Source organism: Vidua chalybeata, chromosome 2 (genome assembly GCF_026979565.1).
Source record: "Vidua chalybeata isolate OUT-0048 chromosome 2, bVidCha1 merged haplotype, whole genome shotgun sequence".
Lineage (NCBI taxonomy): Eukaryota > Metazoa > Chordata > Aves > Passeriformes > Viduidae > Vidua > Vidua chalybeata.
The window spans coordinates 64,804,757-64,824,816 of record NC_071531.1 but is presented as its reverse complement, the minus strand read 5'-3'; the positions used below and the strand labels follow the sequence as shown (position 1 = coordinate 64,824,816).

The 20,060-nt window shown below is 39.1% G+C and overlaps 1 protein-coding gene across 3 annotated transcripts in view; it reads left to right on the top strand.

Moving 5' to 3' along the window:
• Positions 1-36: 36 nt before the first annotated feature.
• The window catches only part of PAXBP1 (PAX3 and PAX7 binding protein 1), a 33,803-nt gene continuing 13,779 nt past the window's right edge, over positions 37-20,060 (top strand). For 2 of the 3 annotated variants that reach the window (XM_053936737.1, XM_053936734.1), the window contains exons 1-13: positions 37-594; positions 1,349-1,477; positions 3,062-3,238; positions 4,307-4,528; positions 5,090-5,193; positions 5,557-5,777; positions 6,704-6,893; positions 10,834-10,957; positions 12,949-13,048; positions 13,504-13,619; positions 15,947-16,146; positions 19,073-19,217; positions 19,412-19,533. In XM_053936737.1, coding sequence (XP_053792712.1) covers positions 135-594; positions 1,349-1,477; positions 3,062-3,238; positions 4,307-4,528; positions 5,090-5,193; positions 5,557-5,777; positions 6,704-6,893; positions 10,834-10,957; positions 12,949-13,048; positions 13,504-13,619; positions 15,947-16,146; positions 19,073-19,217; positions 19,412-19,533 — 2,310 coding nt within the window. In that variant the 5' untranslated portion in view covers positions 37-134. The remainder of the gene's footprint in view (positions 595-1,348; positions 1,478-3,061; positions 3,239-4,306; positions 4,529-5,089; positions 5,194-5,556; positions 5,778-6,703; positions 6,894-10,833; positions 10,958-12,948; positions 13,049-13,503; positions 13,620-15,946; positions 16,147-19,072; positions 19,218-19,411; positions 19,534-20,060) is intronic. The other variant, XM_053936736.1, reaches the window with a different exon arrangement.

Sequence of the window (20,060 nt, the reverse complement as noted above, 5' to 3'; positions counted from 1 at the left end):
GTGGTGGAGCCGGCGGCAGGGGGCGCTGTGGGCAGCGGTGCCATGCTCGCGGGGCCGAGCCTGGGCCGCAGCGCGGGGCGGCTGGAGCGGGCGGCACCGGGGCCTGCCGGGGCGGCCGGTGGGTGCCTGGCGGGATGTTCCGCAAGGCGCGGAGGGTGAATGTGCGGAAGCGGAACGACTCGGAGGAGGAGGATGAGGAGCGCGACGAGGAGCCGCCTCAGGAGCCGGCGCCGGCGGCCGGGGCGGCGGGGGAAGGGCCCAGCGAGGCCTCCGTGCCGCTGGCGTCGGGCGCTGGGCTCCTGCCGCTGCCCGCCGGCTGCGTGCCCCTCGCCCTGCCCGGCAGCCCCGCGGCCTTCGCGTGCGCCGCGAGCTACGGAGCGGCTCTCGGCTTGGGGCTGGGCTTGATGGGAGGCGACCGAGCAGGCCTGGGGGCTATGCCGGCGCTCGCTGTCCTGCGCCCCCCGCCGCCACCGCCGCAGGCCCAGCAGGGCAATGGGCTGCCGGCAGCCGGGCGCCCCAAGGAGAAGAAGCGGTCGCGGGAGAACAAAGAGGTGCCGAGGGCCAGCCTGCTTAGCTTCCAGGACGAGGAGGAGGGTGAGGCGGATGGTTGCCTGGCTTTTGGGTCGCTTCTTGCGGGAGTGAAAGAGACCTGGAGCTGCTCAGCCTGCCCTGAGCCTCTCCCGGCCCTCCAAGAGAGCCAGGATTCGTATTTATTTTTTAGGCAGTCCCCCGTGTAGCCTGGGGTGATGTGGGCTCACATAAAAGGGGGCGAGCTCTGAGAGCACGGTACGGGGGCCTGGGGATGCGCGGGCCTCTCCCGGCCCGACATGGCTCCTGCGGGGCCAGCATGCTTCCAGCGGGCTTAGTTGTGGTGTAGAGGTTCAGATTGCTTCTGTGTTGCTTCTGTGCATCTTTTGTGCTGCGTTTACTGCACCTGGGTGGCCCGCAGGTTTGTGCGGGAGTAAGTGCAGCCTGTAGTCTCCCCCTGGAGCCATCAGTGTTAGTTGAGGAGCATCTGGCCCGTGGCTTTGTGTCGAGGTTGTTTTAATCTGATGTGGCTGGTGTTCACGGGTCACCTCGGACTCACTGCCTGTTGGCCGAACAGTTCGTATAGTTTTGAGTCGTCTTAGAAGGAATTCTCTTGAAGTCACTGAAACTTGGTTTCTAAGACTCGTGATTTGAAATCTTGATAGAAGTACTGAAGGCATAGAATTAGACTTTCACTATAGACTGTGAAAGAACCCTACAGTGTTTGTTAATGGCATTTGTGAGGTACAAAATTTAGAGATTTAATAAATAAGTATGCTTGACAGATCTCATATAATATTATCCAATTTCTCTTTTGAAGAAACAGAAGAAGTTTTCAAAGTGAAGAAATCAAGTTACAGCAAAAAGATTGTAAAACAATTGAAGAAAGAATACAAAGAAGATCTTGAAAAATCAAAAGTTAGAACAGAGGTCAATTCTCCAACAGATGGTAATTGCAAAACTAATAGTAACTTCTGTAGTGCAAAAGATGAAGTACTGTAATTTAATTTCTTGTTTTCAAAATGAATTGTTAGTCTTCTAGAGAATTTCACATTTAGAGCTGAAGTAAAGCACAGATGAAATGTGTTACTTGAGCCTTAGGAATGCTGTTCTGCGTTGGTAGAAAGTTCTTTGGTTCTCATGTAGAAGTTAACATAGAAGATGGAACTTCTCAGCTCTGTTAGATGGTTGTCAGTAGACATCAGTATTCTGAATTGCTGTGTTTATGACAGATGAATTGCTTATTGAATTGGGAAGGAATTCCATTAGTTTGAAAATGTACTGGTGCTTGTCTGACAAGATGTGTTCTTGTAATGCATTTTCTTCAAAAAGGAAGATTTTTGGGGTGAGCAGAGTGGTGGTCTTTGTTATTAAGTTAATTGTTAAACAGCTGCCTATTTCAGGACTTGGACCTTTGAGTAGACTTGATTAAGATGATAGACTCAAAGTGTTGGAGCAAAAGGATCTGTTAACAATGTACAGTCCTTGAGAGCTTGAAATAGAGCCTGGGACTTCAATTTCATTGTACTATTGGTTTTTGGGAAGCTCATTGGTAAAGTGTAGTGCTTCCTTTTTCACTTAAGTTTTTGCATAAATTATGTAATGCTATGAGCACAAGCTGGGAGGCTTACGATCTAAAGATTGCAATGATCTGGAGAAGCCGTTGGGGGTTGAACATGGCCCCATGCAGGAAATACCCTTTTTAAATTTAATTAAATTATGTTTAAAAATTTTGTCTGCATTTAGAAAACCCACATATTCTTTCTTATTAGAATCCTTAAATTGCCTATGCAGTGGTGTGGGGGATGAGCAAAACCAGAAATTGTAATTTCTGTGGCTAGTGTTCAGGTCATCTGTGAAAACCTGTATTCTTGCTTCTGTCACAATGATCCTTAAAACATCACATTTTGCACATGTCTGTGTGGGCCATGTTTGTTTCATTTCTGTTTGTTTCGCTCTCCCTAATTCATGTGGATAGAGTTCAAAGATTTAAAGGCTGCTACTGAGAGAGTAGCCTGGATTCTCTAAACAAGTGCTTGAGTCTGAAACCTCAGATATGTGCAGCTTGGTTTGGGTAGTTGGATTTAACATGCATTTTTTTACACATTATTTATACTTGCTGCCTGTATCTCTATGTTACCCACCTAATGTAGGGTGTAGCCCAAGAGGAAAATGAATGGTTCTTTTGAAATCAATCGGTTCTTGTGGAAATACTTGGTGTAACACAGGCAGTGCTTTCTCATTGAAAGAGACTTTGACAAGGTTGCACAAGGTTGAGTTCCCCCGCTTTCTTAATATTTGACAATATGAAGAATGTTTAGTGGTTGGTGGGGCCTGCCTTGTCACATTTTATTTTGAGAAGATGTCAGTGATTTAATCACCATTAAGAAAGTGTATTTTCCTAGATCTCAAACAATACAATTATTATTTAGCATTTTCATTTGATTTTCACTTTTGGTTGTTATATCTTTAAAAAATACTTCTGAGTGATATTTACAAATAGAGTAAAACATGGACTTTGCTGTCTTATCAGTTGAAGCACCACTAGAAAAGTTAGGACAGAATAAGGATATAGGCCAAGAAGATGGGACTGCAAACAGTGACCATGGTGAAGAAGAAATGGAAGTTGAAAGTGAGAAGGAAGAAGAAAAACCAAAAGCTGGTGGTGCTTTTTCAAGTGCTCTGTCATCACTGAATGCTCTCCGCCCAGGTTGGTTTTTGTAATATGCCTGATAAGTTACCAAGTGATTTAACCAATGTTTATAGCAGACTAATGTGTGTGAGAGATTAGGAAATAGTTTCCAACAATTTACCATCTGAGAGTTCAAGCAACTGGTATTTTCTAAAGGTGTTCAGTTTTACAAATCTTATGGGAGAAAATGTTTTGCTACAGAATGCTTCATCCTGATGTCAGAAGCAGGAATTCATCTCTCAGGTAGATGACAAACTGCAAGAAAATCTAGATTTGGAATAGGTGACTTCACATGAGAATTAACTGCTTTCAGTTAAAATTTCTTATTTAATTAAAATGTTTCAATTATGGGTCTGCACGTTATCCTGTTTTGTATACTGGGGTTCTAATCAGGCACTGAGGCCAGAGAAATGACTCTGAGAAACTATTTTTGAAACTAGTTTGCTAATTATGGTAGTTTGCTCCCCAAATACCAGATGGGTGTTCTGGGTCCACATGTCGATTTATATGATGTATGTAAGCTGTGTTAAGTTTTGTACTGTAGATTTTAGAATTTTCAATTAGGTCTGATGCTTTTCATGTTTCCCCTTGATTGTACACTTTTCTTTATATTAACTGTGTCTGATTTCATGTCCTCTTAATCTCTGACTGATGTTTGTCTATTGAAACGGTTGATACTTTTTATTCCCCCAAAATAAGAAGAGCTGGGAGCAATATTGGGATAGGAAATGACACAGTCATTTTTTTCTTCCCTTTGCAGTAATCAGCCCCTGTAAAGGGCTTCCTCTTCTTTAGGAGTATTTCACGTAGGAGCATTAGGCTTCTGCTCTTATGACACGAGCTGCTGGAAGCAGAGCCAGACTTTCTGTGATGATCCTAACTTTGAGGGTTTCTGGTCAGAAAGTTGACATGTTTAGCATCTAAGTTGCTTGCAAATGTTTTCTGAGTATGGATTTGCTTCCTCTCCTGGTTTTTTTTTTTCTGTGTGCAGAGATTATTTGATACAGTGACAGAGATGAGCAGTAAGAAATTGTAACACCTGTTTTGTTGCAGTGGTTGTTTAACCATGCACACATCTGTCTCTAGGAGAAATTCCAGATGCTGCTTTTATTCATGCTGCTAGGAAAAAGCGTCAAATGGCTCGTGAACTTGGAGACTTTACCCCCGTTGACAGTGAACCAGGTAAAGGCCGCCTTGTTCGAGAAGATGAAAATGATGCCAGTGATGATGAAGATGATGACGAGAAGAGGAGGATAGTTTTTACAGTGAAGGAAAAATCCCAAAGGCAAAAGATTGCTGAGGAAATAGGTAAACCCTTTTTTGGAAGGTCAGCTGATAAATGTTCACTCTGTTTTCACTGCGAGTGCTCCCATTCAGCATTTTTAAACAACATGTTTTTCAAACAATCTGGAGTTGCATAACATTTCTGAGGAAAAGTACTACATAATGGAATATGCTTGTAAAATTTTGAGCACAAAACTATGTTCCTGTGCACACTGCTGACTGCGATAAAAACTTACACTAGGATCAATTCTTGTTTTTCCTGTACTCTGTTTTTAGGGAGTATATAATTGTGAAAAGAAAAACATTTGATATAGAATCCTTCTTGCTGGCTAGCAGGTAAAATAACCTTTTGGAAAAGGAGTTAGACCTTAGAGGATTTTACCAGCAGTGAATTGTGAATTTTCCCATTGGATCTTTCAAGTGGAACCCCTGTGCTAATAATTCACAGGCCAGTGTCCTTAATTCCTCATGAAGAGGAAAAGAAGATACTCTGAGATGTTCTCACTGAGGCATGGTTTCAGGTTTTTGAATTTGTGGCCCTTACAATTATGAATGCATTATCTTCTTTTTCTTACTTGTATTAAGGTATTGAGGGAAGCGATGATGAAGCACTAGTGGCAGGGGAGCAAGATGAAGAACTCAGTAGGTGGGAGCAAGAGCAGATACGAAAAGGAATCAACATACCCCAGGCATGTATATATAATTGTGTACTCTTTTTTGATTTGTTTCTGCAGGTATTGGCTAAATCCTTTACAAACTTGAGTAGTTTACAGATGGCTGTTTCATTTGAGAAATTAAGTCTGTAAATTCTGATGTTCTTTAAAGAGAAATAGTATAAGTATTTAGAATGGTAATGATACTAGGAATTTGTTCATTTACCTTCTTGAGGGCATTTCTTTCTTCTGTCTTAGATACTGGATGCTTAAATCCCCTTGATAATTACATTTTTAACTGTATCTGCTTACATTTTTCACTTTGATTTGAAATGTGTAAAAAAGTTTTCCCTTTCTTTAAAGCCTAATATACTACAATTTGATTTCCTCTGCCACTAGGTTCAACCAAGTCAGCCTGCAGAAGTGAATAATGTGTACTACCAGAACACTTACCAGACACTGTCTTATGGTTCATCATATGGCATTCCATACACCTATGCTGCATATGGATCATCGGAAACCAAGTCTCAAAAAACAGATAATACAGTTCCTTTCAAAACTCCCAGTAATGAGATGACTCCTGTTACTATTGATTTGGTAAAGAAACAGCTTAAAGACAGGTAGGACAGACCATCTTTTTAGACTTAAAGACCTGTGCCCTAGGTTTCTGTTCCTCAGGTGTCATTTAGTCTCGGTGAGCAAACAGAGTTTCATCGCTGGAAACTGACTGGTACATCCATTAAAAAAAAAGAGGCAAAAAAAGCTCAAAGTGAAGATGACATTGACACTTTGTTCGAAAATCTCCTTGGATTGCTTCTCTGCAAGTGAAACTTTAAATTTGAGGCCATTGATCTTGTTGAAGAGAGGTTTGAGTTCCATCTTCTGGACACTGCACAGTCTTATAGTGAAGAAATGAAAGGCCAGTGAGGTGTTTAGCTTATCAAGCTGAATTCCTTTAAACTGTGAATCAGAGATTTCCCCTTCAATAGATAAAGAATTTAATTTTTAGTGTATACAGGGATTTTTTGGCTTAAACACTGTAATCTGCTTGTCAGGTATGCAGAAGGTATGGAATGAGCAAGACAATTGCAATGAGAAATCATATGTAATGAACAGCTTGTGCTTTACATGTCTTCAAAAGTGGTTTGTGTGCCCCTTGTAGTGTTGCAGCCTTTGACACTAAATCAAGTTAGTAGAGGAAAAAGAATGCTTTGTATAAGCTGTAGTTCCTGTCCACCCCCAACCTGTTCTGCCAGCTTTTCATTAGGGACAGCCTTGCACTATTCTGTGTGCTATCAACTCCTCTAGAAGTTTGTAGGAGTGGCCAGTGCAATGTATTTGCGTAGTCTAGCAAATGAGTGTCGATCATTAGCCTTAGGGCTCATGAAGAGAGGGGAGAAGGTGACAAATCAAAGGTCGAGAATTTCTTTGCAAAATTCCCATATATAGGCTCAGTATTTGCACTGTACTGTCTGTTTGATGTCTCAATAGTCTGAAATAGACAGACTTTTGGATGTAAATTTACTATTTATCCATTGCCCTTCAGGTTGGACTCTATGAAAGAAATGCACAAAGCTAATCGGCAGCAATATGAGAAACATCAGCAAAGCCAAGAGGACTCTACCAAGGCAATTGAAAGATTAGAAGGGTCTTCTGGGGGTATTGGTGAACGGTATAAGTTTTTGCAAGAAATGCGAGGGTATGTCCAAGACTTGCTTGAGTGTTTCAGTGAAAAGGTAAGGATGCAAAAACATTAATCTCTTTACCGAAAAAAAAAAAAAGGGTCTCTTATTACATGCCAAACAGCACATCTCCCTCTGTTTTTGAAAAAAGTCTTTTGAGAGCATATTCTTCAAAAGGTTTGGTTATTTGAGGATTGAAAAGAACTTTATATCATGCTAAGCTCATTGTCAGAAATCTCTCCTCCCAGCTCACTGACTTTAGATTGCCTAAAAACTTGCAGATTTTATGTATTCAGGATTTTCGTAGATACTCTGGCATTTCAACTTTACTCAGCTACTCCTTTTTACTTGTGTTTGATATGAGGTTAGCAAAAATAAGGGCTGAATTACAACGTTGCTCCTTTCTGGAGTGCTTGATATACACAATAACAGAGGCTTGTATTTTCTGTGTTATTATAAACTTCCTCCTGCCAGATGTTTCTTGGTATTGCTCTGGAGTCTGAAGGAGAGAAGTTGTTTTAAAACTAGCATAGCTGTTCAAAGACATCCAAACTTAAAATATATTTCTTTCATGTAGTGTGATACTTTTATGCATCTCTAAGTCAAAAACTTAGTCTTTTCTCTTACGTTATGCAGTGTGCTTTGATTACTTACTTTGTTGTAAATATAATAGGAACTCTTGAATATATAGATATATATACACACATGTATTAGGCACACACAGAAGCTTTAGAATTCAGGTAGCAGTATATTGGCTATTTCTTCATTGTCTTCCAACTTGAATACAATTGTAGTATAATAATTCCTTAATATCTTGTCAGAATAATTGAGTAGTTTTAAGCTACTGCTTGCCTAGCCTGTTAGGTGTGAGAGAGGAATGGAGAAGCATTTTGGGTGCTGATATTAATTGTCCTCTATTAGTGGAACTGGGAGAGTCCAGTCTTCGTCCTGTAAAAGTGAAGAGTAACTGTGTCATGAGCAAACCCAGGAAGTGTGGGACAGTTAATTCACCCAGCTGATTGATTAGTGTAACTAATTAGTTGCAATTGATTGTTCACTTAAGAAGCCATATTCCTGAGTCTGTATTAGCATTAGCTATTGAAGATTAATAAAGGTACTTTCATAAGCAGCGCTGGCAGTGCTGGTTCCCCAGATGGTTGATTTCCTATTAAAGATAAATTTTTACATTTTTACTCTGAGATAAATTTGTATTTCAGAAATCAAGTTAAATATTTGTGTCTCTATTCAGTGTTTGCGTTCTAAACATCTTTTGGTAAATTACTTTTGTGATGTCTATAAATCATGTGTGGAGGTTCTCCTTGATAGCATAAGCTGTCTTGTTCAAATATTTTTAAGATGTGACTTTTATCATCTCAGGCTTCTTAGGGGCATTTGCAGAGTTTTGCTGGTTTCAGGTGGAGGCTGCTGCTGTACTTGTATGTGAAGTGAGTTGCAAAAGCAGCAGGTGATGTGGTCAGTGTAACAGGAGCATTTCATTTATTTTGATATTGTTTGGCCAGATAATGTGGTTTGGAATTCAGTGCTTTCAGCATGACAAAAATACCAGCGAATTCAGAACCAGTAGTCCACAGGATACTGAGAAGTTTTCTAAAAAGGAGTTGTCAAAATGGGACAAAGTCAAGTAATAAAAATCAGTGTCGGTTTTTATTTAAATGAAATGCAGTAGGACAGTAAATTGTTCCAATCTTTTGAGTGTAGAGATAAATTACCTTCAGCTTTTTTGTGGAACCTGTGGCCCTGACTGCTTCTACTTAAAGTGTTGTTACTATTATTTACAATAATATATGTAGTTATTATAATATTCATGAGGATAGGTATATGTATAATAATACGTGTATATACATATATATATCCATACATATACAAAAACATATATTTAAATACGATATTTTGAAGAGATTCTGAATGTTAGGATCGTTTTGCCCAGTCTTAAGGCTCAGCAGCGTATGAGAAGACAGCTATTACACAGATTTTAAAAACAAGCACTAGAGAGGTCAAATCCTGTGTAATACCTTTTTTCCCCAATAAGTAAGAAAAACAGTAGAGTGGAAGACGGTTGCATGACTTCCTTTAGAAGTACTTAATGTAAAAATTATGCTTTCTGAGAAAGCTGGTGAGTCACAGTGGCATTTTTACATTTTGAATGTAGGAACATACAGTGGATACAGAAAGATTGAATTGTTCTGGGCATGCATTTGACAGCACAAGTAGATGAACTGTTATTTTACCTGAAAAAGTGAATTACCAAAGCTCTGTGTATCAGAATTGTTCTTGTGATCTAAATGTTTAGAGACCTTTCTGCTTTTCCTCTGCCACTGTTTACAAGGAAAGTGAATAAAAAATCCCCTTGAAAACACAGAATTTAAGGTACTGACTAAACAAAACTGGGAAAGAGGGCTATCACTTTATAGTAGTCAGTGAAATTGTCAGCCACTCATTAACCACAGTATTGATTAGAGAAGAATAAGGGCATCTAAGTCTCTTGTATTTTGAATGGGAAATATTTTGAGTGGATTCATATATCTGAATACATCATTAGGTTTCTTTTTTAATTCTGAGAAAATTACAGAAAGAACCACTAGGGATGCATTGAAAAATTTTTATTTAACTTTCCAATCTTAGAATTTCCTCTACATGCTTAAGAGAAGAAGCTATATTTTCTATGGTAAACTGCAGTAAAGCTAGTATTTTTAAAGTATTATTTCTTTTTTCAAACCTGTCTTAAATTCCAAATATGAACTTCCAGCTCTTGGAAGATTATTCCCTCCTTGTCTTTCTCTCTACTCTTTTCTCCAAAAGAAAGGTGTGCATATTTTGAGTTGGTGCAGAGCTGCTTTCATTTTAATCCCTAGAGCCCCATTTATCCCACAAAGCTAAAAACTTTTTCATCTCTGATGTGTATGTCAGTCTCAGCGAGCTGAAATGACCCTGTAGGTATGAACTCAGAATTTTACATTTTACTGAAGGAAGTTCTTTAATAGTTGCTGAGTCACATTCTAAAATACTTCAGGAAACAATTTCTGATTTTATCTTTTGTTTTGAAAAAAAACATAATCCTGGATGGTAGGCACCAATGAAATATAAAAGGCTGGAAGACTGTGGAGTAAGCATATGTCTCAGAGGTAAGGAGGACATGGCTTAAGTGTTCATACCAAAAGACTTGCCTTTCCAAATTAAGAGATTGTGAAAACTTCTGGTCTGCTATTTAATGTCAGGAAATTCCTGGCTGTCATAATATAATATATTTTTATATACCAAAATAGTTCATTAAAGAAAGAAAAAAAGTGACAGGTCTGATGTGACCTACCTGATGAATTCAAGGTTATACTTAATGCATAACTTGTACAAATTGAACTGTTTTAATTTCAGTGGTAAGCTAGAGGTGTATTTGACTGATTTGATTAACCTGTTGGCATAACACCCTTATGCAGGGTTTTATTTCATTTCAGTAATAATATTTCAGCATATGCTGTTAAGAGTTAGAAGACACAAAACAATAGCTGCTGGCTTCAGTAGGTTGGATTGATGGGTGTGTTTTTCACTGCGTACAGTCAGGTGATTTTCTCACTGAAGTGTAAAATACTTCTACATTCTTGTTTAGAGATAGAGAGGAAACAATTGACATCTAAGAATTGCAGACCTTTACGTAACACGTAACACACTTGGTAGGGAAAGCAAGAATACTGGAAAGAATATTTCACACTCTTAATAGGATGTCTGGCTGTGTAGACTCATTCAAGCCATGGAAGTTGCTTTCAGAATGCTTTTGTTCTGATTGAAAGCTGCCAATGTTAAATGTATGCACTTTCCATACCTTGAACTATTTCCTGGTGCAATTGACACGGATGAGTAAATGGCAGGACTTTGTGCTGCTGAGAGCAGAGTGACAGCATTTTGCTCCGGAATAGACTGGGACCCCAGAAGCTGAGCAGCTCAGGATCCGGGTATTACGTGGTGTGTTGTATTTTTACAGGTGCCTCTGATTAACGAACTTGAATCTGCAATGCACCAGCTGTACAAACAGCGAGCTTCCCGCCTTGTCCAAAGACGACAAGATGATATTAAAGATGAATCTTCGGAGTTTTCAAGCCATTCAAGTCAGTCCATCTTGAAGGTTTTTATTATTCATTAAACAACCTTGTTTACTTAATATGACTTAATTGAAATGTAAATGTTTAATGTATGACTGTGTTATTAAAGTTTATTCTTACTCTTGAGATGAGTAGAAGCAAGTTTAGATGAAAGTTCTCTAATCTGTTTTGTTTTAAACTCGAAACCACTGTAACTCTGACTTCATCTCTCCTTTCCGTTTCTCTTAACTATATTTTCTCCTTCCTAGCACTAAAAACGTGTGCATGGTGACTGTGAGAGTAGTGGTAGCATCTGACTCCCCATTTTCTTATATCAGGACTTAAAAAAAAATTATTTTAACCTTCCTGAATCTATAAATGTCATTTAACATGTACGGTTAATTGTATAAAGCCACGAAGCACTGGGCTAGACTTCTATCTAATGTTCTGTTTTGTAGCCAGTATAAGTATTTGATTTCAGACACTTAACTGGTAAATCAAAGACCTGGAAGACTAATCAGACTAATACAGTGACCGTGTATGAAATACAGCTTAAGAATAGCCAGTTAAAATGCCTGCTTACTGTGAATTTGTGGATGGGGGATTCTCACTAAGGCGGTTTCTTAGGGTGATTACTTTCAGTATGTAAAACTCTACAAAAGCATAAATGTTAATTTGGATGGAAATATGTGCTTCTTGGAGGAGGTTTTATTCAGCATATTAAATCATTGGATGAAATATCCTATTAATAGGAGTCTTCTTTATGCTTCAGAGAGCTTCCCATTTTTAAAAATGGCTTTCTGTCCTGTTGTTGATGTAAAATTCTATAATCAATGCCATTTCCCTCTTCTGCCACAGTTGTCAGAGATGAAATCTTGTTAATACCATTAGCTAGAACTCACCAAGATGGTGAAATGTTAGGATGTCAGAGTTGGTCATTCCTTTATAGACTGGTTAGCATACATATTCTTTTTAGGACTATTATGTGGAGTTCCAGGCATCACATGGCCTTGCAGTTTTATAATGAAAATGCTGTTTTGAGAACTAGGAACTTATTTCCTAAAAGAAGCTTAGAATGGATTTTTTTATGTTTAATAATAGGATGGGAATAGTTCTCATTGCTGAGGTTGGGTTTTACAGAGAGATCTTATTTAGTATCTGGAAGTTTAGACAAGGCTCTTAGTAGTTCAGGTATTGAATTAGAATATTGACATAGATTGGTATTAATACTTTAAACGACAAATTTGTAAATAGATTTTGTCAGAACATGTAAATTTATTTCTGAAGTTTGGATAGGATGTTGTTTAAATGTTAATGTTTATACTTTAATGGGTGGACTTGAGCAGTGGCTAGCATTCAGTCTACTGTTTAAAATTTACCTGGAAAGGAGGAACTGGAAACACTCCTGCCTGCTCTCTGCTGTTCTAGCTGTGTTGTTGTCTATAGCCAGGAACATAGATAAGCAGAGCTTGAAAAAAGGAGGGAAGATGGTTTATCTTTCGGTAGATTTTGATGTGTTTTAAACTTTAGGCAATTCTAAAGCATATGAACTTAGAAACACCGTGACTAGAACTCTGATATAACGTATATTCTTGCCCCAGTCACTCTTGTCTGCTTTTTTTTTTTTTTGCTAGTTTTCTTAAAAATTATGTGGTGAATGTGTTTATGTAAGGAGCACTTTTTTCTTGGACATTTCATTTAAGCTATTTCTGTTAAAACTGTTGACTTCTGTGTAGTTTGGCACTGTTGTGGAAGGATAAGAGTGAAGTATGGTAAAAACTACTTGGCATTTAAGTGGAAATTTTTCCAAAGTCCACTACTTTCTGTTTTAACCTCTACACATTGTGAATTCAGGCTTCTGGGGTGCATCGTGGTTTTTTTTCTTTTTTGATACTTCGACTTTCTATTTCAAATTACACTTAGTTTAAAAGTGAGTAAAAGGCTCTTATGAATCTGCCTACAGCACATTTATAGAATCATAAATAAGCATTTTAATTTTCATTGATGTAATTTTACAGATAAAGCACTGATGGCTCCAAATCTTGATTCTTTTGGGCGAGACAGAGTGATCTATCAAGAACAAGTCAAGCGTCGAACTGCAGAAAGAGAGGCTAGAAGGTAGAGAATAAGATTTATTTTCTCCTTTAGGAGTCTTTGTCTGCCTGCAAAATATAACTTTGTGACATACTAACATGAGTGGCAATGTTTGCTTCTTCCCTGCCAAGGGAAGAAAACACTTCAGTTGGTATGCTGGACAAGGGGTATTCTTATATATCCCAGCTTATTGTGCAAATGTACAAACCATTCCATGATACTGATTTAAAATCACTGAAAGAAAGCATAGTAAATACATTCTATATCTATATGGTCTCTGCTGGTTTTGTTTCTTTCCATTGTTTGAGGCAGCAACATAGTGGAATGTTTGAGGTTGTGGCATAGTAGAAGTTCTTTTCAGCTTGACTTCCCTAGAACCTAAAGGACAAGCTTAAGTGGGCATATTCATTATATAGGTGGGGAAAACAGCTGGTTTCTCTTGCTTTACTATAGCTGGTTTATACTGCTACTCCTTTCAGAGCTCGCCGCAGACAAGCGAGAGAGCAAACTGGGAAGATGGCAGATCACCTTGAAGGCCTTTCCAGCGATGATGAGGAAACTTCAACAGATATCACAAACTTCAACTTGGAGCGAGGTTAGAAAATCTACCCAAGCTTTATCACAGAATCACAGCATGGTCTGGGTTGGAAGGGACCTTAAATCCCAGCCAGTTCTACTCCCCTGCCATGGGCAGGAACACCTTTCACTAGACAAGGTTGCTCCAAGCCCCATCCAAGCTGGCCTGAACACTTCCAGGCATGGAGCAGTCACAGCTTCTCTGGGCAGCCTGTGCTGGGCCTCACCACCCTCACAGGGGAAGAATTTTTTCCCAGTATCCTGTCTAACCATGCCCTCTGTCGGTGGGAAGCCATTCTCCATTGTCATGTCACTCCAGACCCTTGTAACTAGTCCCTCTCCATCCTTCAGACTCCCTTCAGGTATTCTAAGGCCACAATTAAGTTACTCTGAAGCCTGTTCTCCAGGCTGAACAATCCCAATTCTCTTACCTAACAACATACTAAATACTTGATAGGATCCAAATGCAGCCCTGTTTATATACTTCACCATATTTTGGAAGGACTTTAGGAATTTTTGATTTCTGGATCATCAATGTGACCAGAATAGTCTCTATCACCAACCTGTTGTGTGTCTTGCAGCTGACTGAATAGCCCATCTTTAGTGAGGTTCTTTTTATTTAATTCTAATGCGCTTTTGCTGGCAGGCAGTAAGCTTTTGGACTGTCAGTAAGTCTTCCAATGTGTAAAATACTTCATCATTCTTGAGACATGTGTTTGTCTTACTTGGGAAATTTTGAAAACCTCAGTGCTTTAGAAGTCTTTTTTTTGGTTCATGGCAAGTATTTAGTGGAGTTATGAATAAACTTCTAAAAATGCAATGACAAAAGTTTTGTATAGTCTTGTTCCAGCCTGGCAAAGTTTGTAAATGATAGAAAACAATGTTGAATGCAAACATTGCAGAAAAATCTTGTGGTTCAATTAGCATTTGCTCTGATTAAAAGAGAATGAGGTTAGAAGAAGTGAGGAGGAGGAGACCAGCAAGAATTGCATGCATAGAATTGCTTGTGTACATTTGAGGAGGGATTGAATGGTTTTGGTCTCTCCAAGTAGAACAATATAAACTTTTCACAGTATGATAGCTAGGGACCACAAAATTAAGTGATAGGGTAGGTTTAAAATAAAGAAGTAATTTCCCACAGAGATACTAATAAATGGCAAAGTCTTTGATATAGGTGGTTGTGGAGACCTGAAGTATGAACATATTAGAAAAGGAATTAAATGAACTGTGTAGCTGTTAGGTCCTTTGAAAGTGCAGACAGTTTCCACACTTTTAGTTGCTGGCTAATTTACTGCAATTTTATGATTGCACTGATTTTCTGCATACAGGGAGGGGTCTTGGAGAAACAGAACAACTGTTCAGGGTTGTTAGGTTCTATAATTAACTTTGTTAAATTAAATTATCTAGATTCAATGGGGCTGAATTGCACTTGGTAACTTGGCAATTTATGTGTGCAAAAGCATTTTGTAGAAATTTCTTCAGTTTCTGAATAGGCAGAGTGTTTGTAAATCTTTTTTACTATTGTTTGCAGCTCTCATTTTAGTTCAGAAACAGCAGTGGAACAGAGGAGTACACTTTGGACCTAATAACTTTATATGCAGTGTTTTTTCTTAATCCCAGTATGAAAAGTGTGGTTATATGACATAATCTCCTGTTCCCTCAGCCCTGTCTCTGCCTGCTGTGTATACTGCTGTAACCAGACATTTACAAGTGTGGCTGTGGCAAATATGGCTGATTAAAATGAAACTAACCCTGAGAAGTAGAAAAGATGAAGGGAAAATAATATATAGAGAAAAAAGTCTGGACTGTATAATAGAATACTCTAGTAAATTAAAAAAAAAAAGGTGCTAGAGGATTGTAATCACTACCCAGTGCTAACAGGCAGGACCCACCCTGTCTGAACTGCCAGTTCAGTTGGCTTATCTGAGATGCCCTCCTATATTTGCACTTGGATTGTCAAAGATGTAGAATAATCTGGGTTGGAAGGGGCCTGGAGATCAGCTGTTTGAAACCACCGTGCAAAGCAAGGCCAGGTTTGAAGTTAGATCCACTCTGAATACAGTCCAATACGTTGCCAATCCTAATTACGTCTGGTAACTTAAAATCCTTCCATGAAATGTTTAAAGTAAGACCTGTGATAAACCAGTCTATTGGACAGTACTCATGCTCCTGTTTTTATAGCTTTGTGTGCTTGAGGTAGGAGTAACAGAGTTCCTAAAGGTGATGGGGTTTTTTTTTGTTTTGTTTATGGGAGTTAGCTTATGCCAGTGAGCATCAAAGAATGTCTTGAAAGAGGCATTACAGGGAGTAGGTGATTAACTTTCTGTTCCTTTTCTCCCCTGCTAGATCGTATATTGAAAGAATCCAGCAAAGTTTTCGAAGATGTTTTGGAAAGTTTTTACTCGATTGATTGCATTAAGTCACAGTTTGAAGCTTGGCGCTCCAAGTACTTTGCTTCTTATAAGGATGCTTATATTGGCCTGTGTTTACCAAAGTTGTTTAACCCTTTAATCAGACTTCAGCTGCTTACCTGGACTCCTTTGGAGGTAAGCTCTTCTGCAAGCAGCTTCTGTCTTAGCTGCTACATGGTGGTTCTTTCACACTTGAGCAGAGCAAAGTAAATTGGACTTTTGATGTGTGCTTCTCCTGAAGGTATGTTCTAGGGATGAAGTTTCAAATGGGCACCTCTCTTGTGGCAAAGTTTTTCTTGGGAGTGCCTGGACTAGTTGATCCTCTATGTTCCCAGAAAAATCAGAGTTAAATTTGGCACATTGCCAGATCTTTCTCAGGGAGCGATGTAGACCAAAAAGTCTGCATCTGCCCATGGTGGTGGGCTGGAACTAGGTGATCTTTAAGGTCCCTTCCAACCCAAACAATTGTATGGTTCTGTGAAAATACATTTAGTCTTTTAAATACTTCAGAGAAAATTGTGACTCTAGATAATGCTGTTTCATCAGAAGTGGAATTAAAAAGTTTGTTCTTATGTGGAATTACAACCTGTGTCTCTAGGTTATGTATCTGTCTCTCGCCTACACCTCCATACCCTGTAGAATTCTGGCTGGCAATTACCAAGCCTTTCTCATAGTACTCACTGCCCAGTTATTATGTAGGGAACATGGGAAAAGCAGGACAGCACTGTGGCAGCCCAGTATCCCTGGCACACATTTGTTGTCCAGCCTGGATATATATTTCATGAGATGCCACCAGGACAAACAGTTCAGGTAGCTTTTGACTCCCTCTCTGTTTGTGTGTTTAGAAGTGCTTTTTTTTTTTTCCTTAACCTACCAAGAGAATATCTGTAGAAGGGGTTTCTTTATCACCTCTTCTCCAAGCGCAGAGGAGGGGGGGGAGGCATGACTTCTCTTCAGAGAAAGTTGAGGGTGTTAATAATAATTAATTGTCGTGGTTTGACATGGAAGTGAATTTTTTCCAGGAAGTTAGGTCAAACCAATCAGTGGTCAGGTTTAGATATTGGCACCTGGAGTGACCACTGAAAGTATGGACACGCCTCTGAGAACACAGGGGGTTAAAAGCAAGAACTCCCAAGAGAACTCTCTCTTTTGGTTCCAGTTGTCAGAGAGTGCAGACTCTCCCCTGCCCAGCCTTAGGCTGGGTGGGGGAGGGGAAGCCACGCGGCTTTGTCCAGGTAGGCCGAGGGGGCTGAGGGTCTGCAACCCAGCCAGCCCCTGTGGACAGAAGGGTGGAGAGAAGTGGAGATGCCTTTGCCCCCCCCCTCCAAGAGGGAAAGAGACAGAGAGCCTGGCGGCACATGGAAATCTGCCAGCAGAGGAGAAGGAGAAGGGGGGGGAATGCCCACGCCTGACTGAGATATCAGCCGTCCAGGGAGTCTGAACTTTTAACCCTTTCCAGGAAATGAGGGCTTTTTAAAAGTATTACTCCTCCTTAATTTGTAGTAGAAGAGAGATAGTCCGGGACCTGAGATGTTAGAAGAAGAAATATTTAGGTGGGAGGAGATGATAAAGTAGCTTTTAGCTGGACTTTTCTTATTAGCCATAGAATGAACCAAAATCTCCTGCAATAGAGACTGCATTTTAGGGGGATGCAGTGGTGACCCAAGGAGACCTGCTTCAGCAACTAACAGCACAGGAATGGCAAGAACAGAGGAAAGCTGAGGAGGGAATGGTGATGCCCTCTGTCTTCAAAAAGAAGATGATCTCTGTTCCTGGACCCTTGGCCCCAGGGGAAAATGGGGGGGACTGTGGTCCCAGGATGAGAAACTGAACTGTTATATCTTTGGGTCCGTGGCAAAGCATCCTTAAAGGAGCCCTATGGGCAGTCTGTCCATGCACGATGGTGAGAGCACTGTGACATGGAATGGAGAGTGTCACACTGGCAGATTTTCTTTCCGGGCAGTAGCCATGTGTGACAGAGAAACACAAGGTGGCAGCTGTGTTTCCTGGGGGGTCTGTGGTGCAAGAGAGACTTCTCTCTCCCTTGATAGTTTAAGTATAAATTACCTGAAGGGTGGTAATTTAATCAAGAATCCCGGGTGATGTTTCATGGTTGGGTGTTTTTAGAATTAAGAAGAGGAAGGGTAGTTTAGAAGGTCTTCATCCTAGATTTAGTTTATGTGTTTTCTGTATTAGTAGTAGTTTAATAAAATTTTTTTCCTTTGTTATTAAGCTTGGGCCTGCTCTGCTCTGTTCCTGATGACATCTCACAGCATTTATTTAGAAAAGGTGCATTTTCATAGGGACGCTGGCATTGCGCCAGTGTCAAACCATGACATATTATATAATTAATATAATAATTTAAATAATTTCTATAGTATTAAATAATTTTATTATTTTGATGTTTGACTTCATTAATCAAGCAAGAAAAAATCTAAGAAAGATGCCATCATTAGATTTAAAACATTTTTTTCTGCATTCTCTCTTCCCCCATGCTATTTCTCTAAGTTTTCAGGTTGACAAAACAAAGTTCATGTTAGTTGGAGGCATGGTAGAGAATTATAAAGTCTAACTGTATTCACTACTCTCTGTTACTGATCCTGGTAAGCATTTTGTTAAGGTAGAAAAATTACAAGGTGCTCATAAAAAGGGGTTTTAAATCCAGAAGGTATAATTTTAAAATGCAGCACAGTTGAGCTGTACTTCTGACTTGTACGCTAATCTGTAGGCTTTTGTTTAGTTTAGGTGTAAGTAGAAGTTAAAATCTGTGGGGCAACAACTGCTAAAAAAATCAGTCTTGCTTCAGCCATTTTCTCTTTTCATTACATCTAGTAGCTGTGCTACTAGAATGGTTGGAATGAATTGGTTCATTTGCCAGAGTGTTTTAAAGCTGTTTTTTGTGAGTGTATCGTACTTGCATACATACTTTTTCTATGTGTTGACTTCAAATCTTTGTATAGGAATCTAACCCACAGGTGGTGGTTTTTTTTGTTGTTTTTTTTTTGTTTGTTTGTTTGTTTTTTTTTTTGTTTTGTTTTTTTGTTTTTTTGTTTTTTATTAGGGCAAGTGTCGAGATTTTGAAACAATGTTGTGGTTTGAGTCATTGCTGTTTTATGGCTGTGAAGAGCAGGAGCAGGTGAAAGATGATGCTGATATTTCACTGTTGCCTACCATTGTAGAAAGAGTTGTTCTTCCTAAATTAACAGGTATAGGCTTAAAAATGGGAGGGAGGGGGTTGTGGAGTCTGATGCTTGTTTGTGCTTTCAGATTCTACTGTTTTGTAAATAATTACATGGATTTGAGTACATAATACTGTATTTGAGTACATAATACTGTATTTATATAATAATTACTGTATTCGAGTATTTGTAAAGTGGAGTAATTCTTTAATCTCTTACAGTAATTTCTGAAAATATCTGGGATCCCTTTTCTACCACACAGACATCTAGAATGGTAGCAATTGTACAGAAACTAATAGATGGATATCCCTCAGTGGTGAATGCAGAAAACAAAAATACACAAGTAAGTTGTTGGATTTTTTTCTTAAATATGTTGCATAAGTTAAGGAATTTGAATAAATTTTTAATACCTTATGTTGGGAAATACAGCAAGAAAAATAATTTTAAAAATATTTGGTGCTCTGCAGCCTTATTGTGGGGAGTAAAGTATGGTGATAAATTAAAAGAAGAAACTCAGTGAATCCTCCCCAAAATAGATACTAGAGATAAAAAGATACACCAGATGTAGTAAGACTTGCTGGTCTCCAGTTTTGCTGTAAGGGTTGGCTACAAATACTTGGACTTTTCTTTTTTAGATCTTTGCAGCCTTTTCAAATGTATTGCCTGGAAATTGGGTTGTTTTCCTTGCCTTCTGTGAGTGCAGGAAGTGGTAATAAGAGTTCAAGTTTTAATTGAAAGTGTCAAACTTCTGCTCTGTTAATTGTTGCGGACTTCTTTAAGACTATTTGTGTGCTCAAATATGTATGTATGTTTACTGTTATGGTCACAAGTGTTCTTTGTTGCTTTAAAAATCAGTTTCTGAGTGTTTAA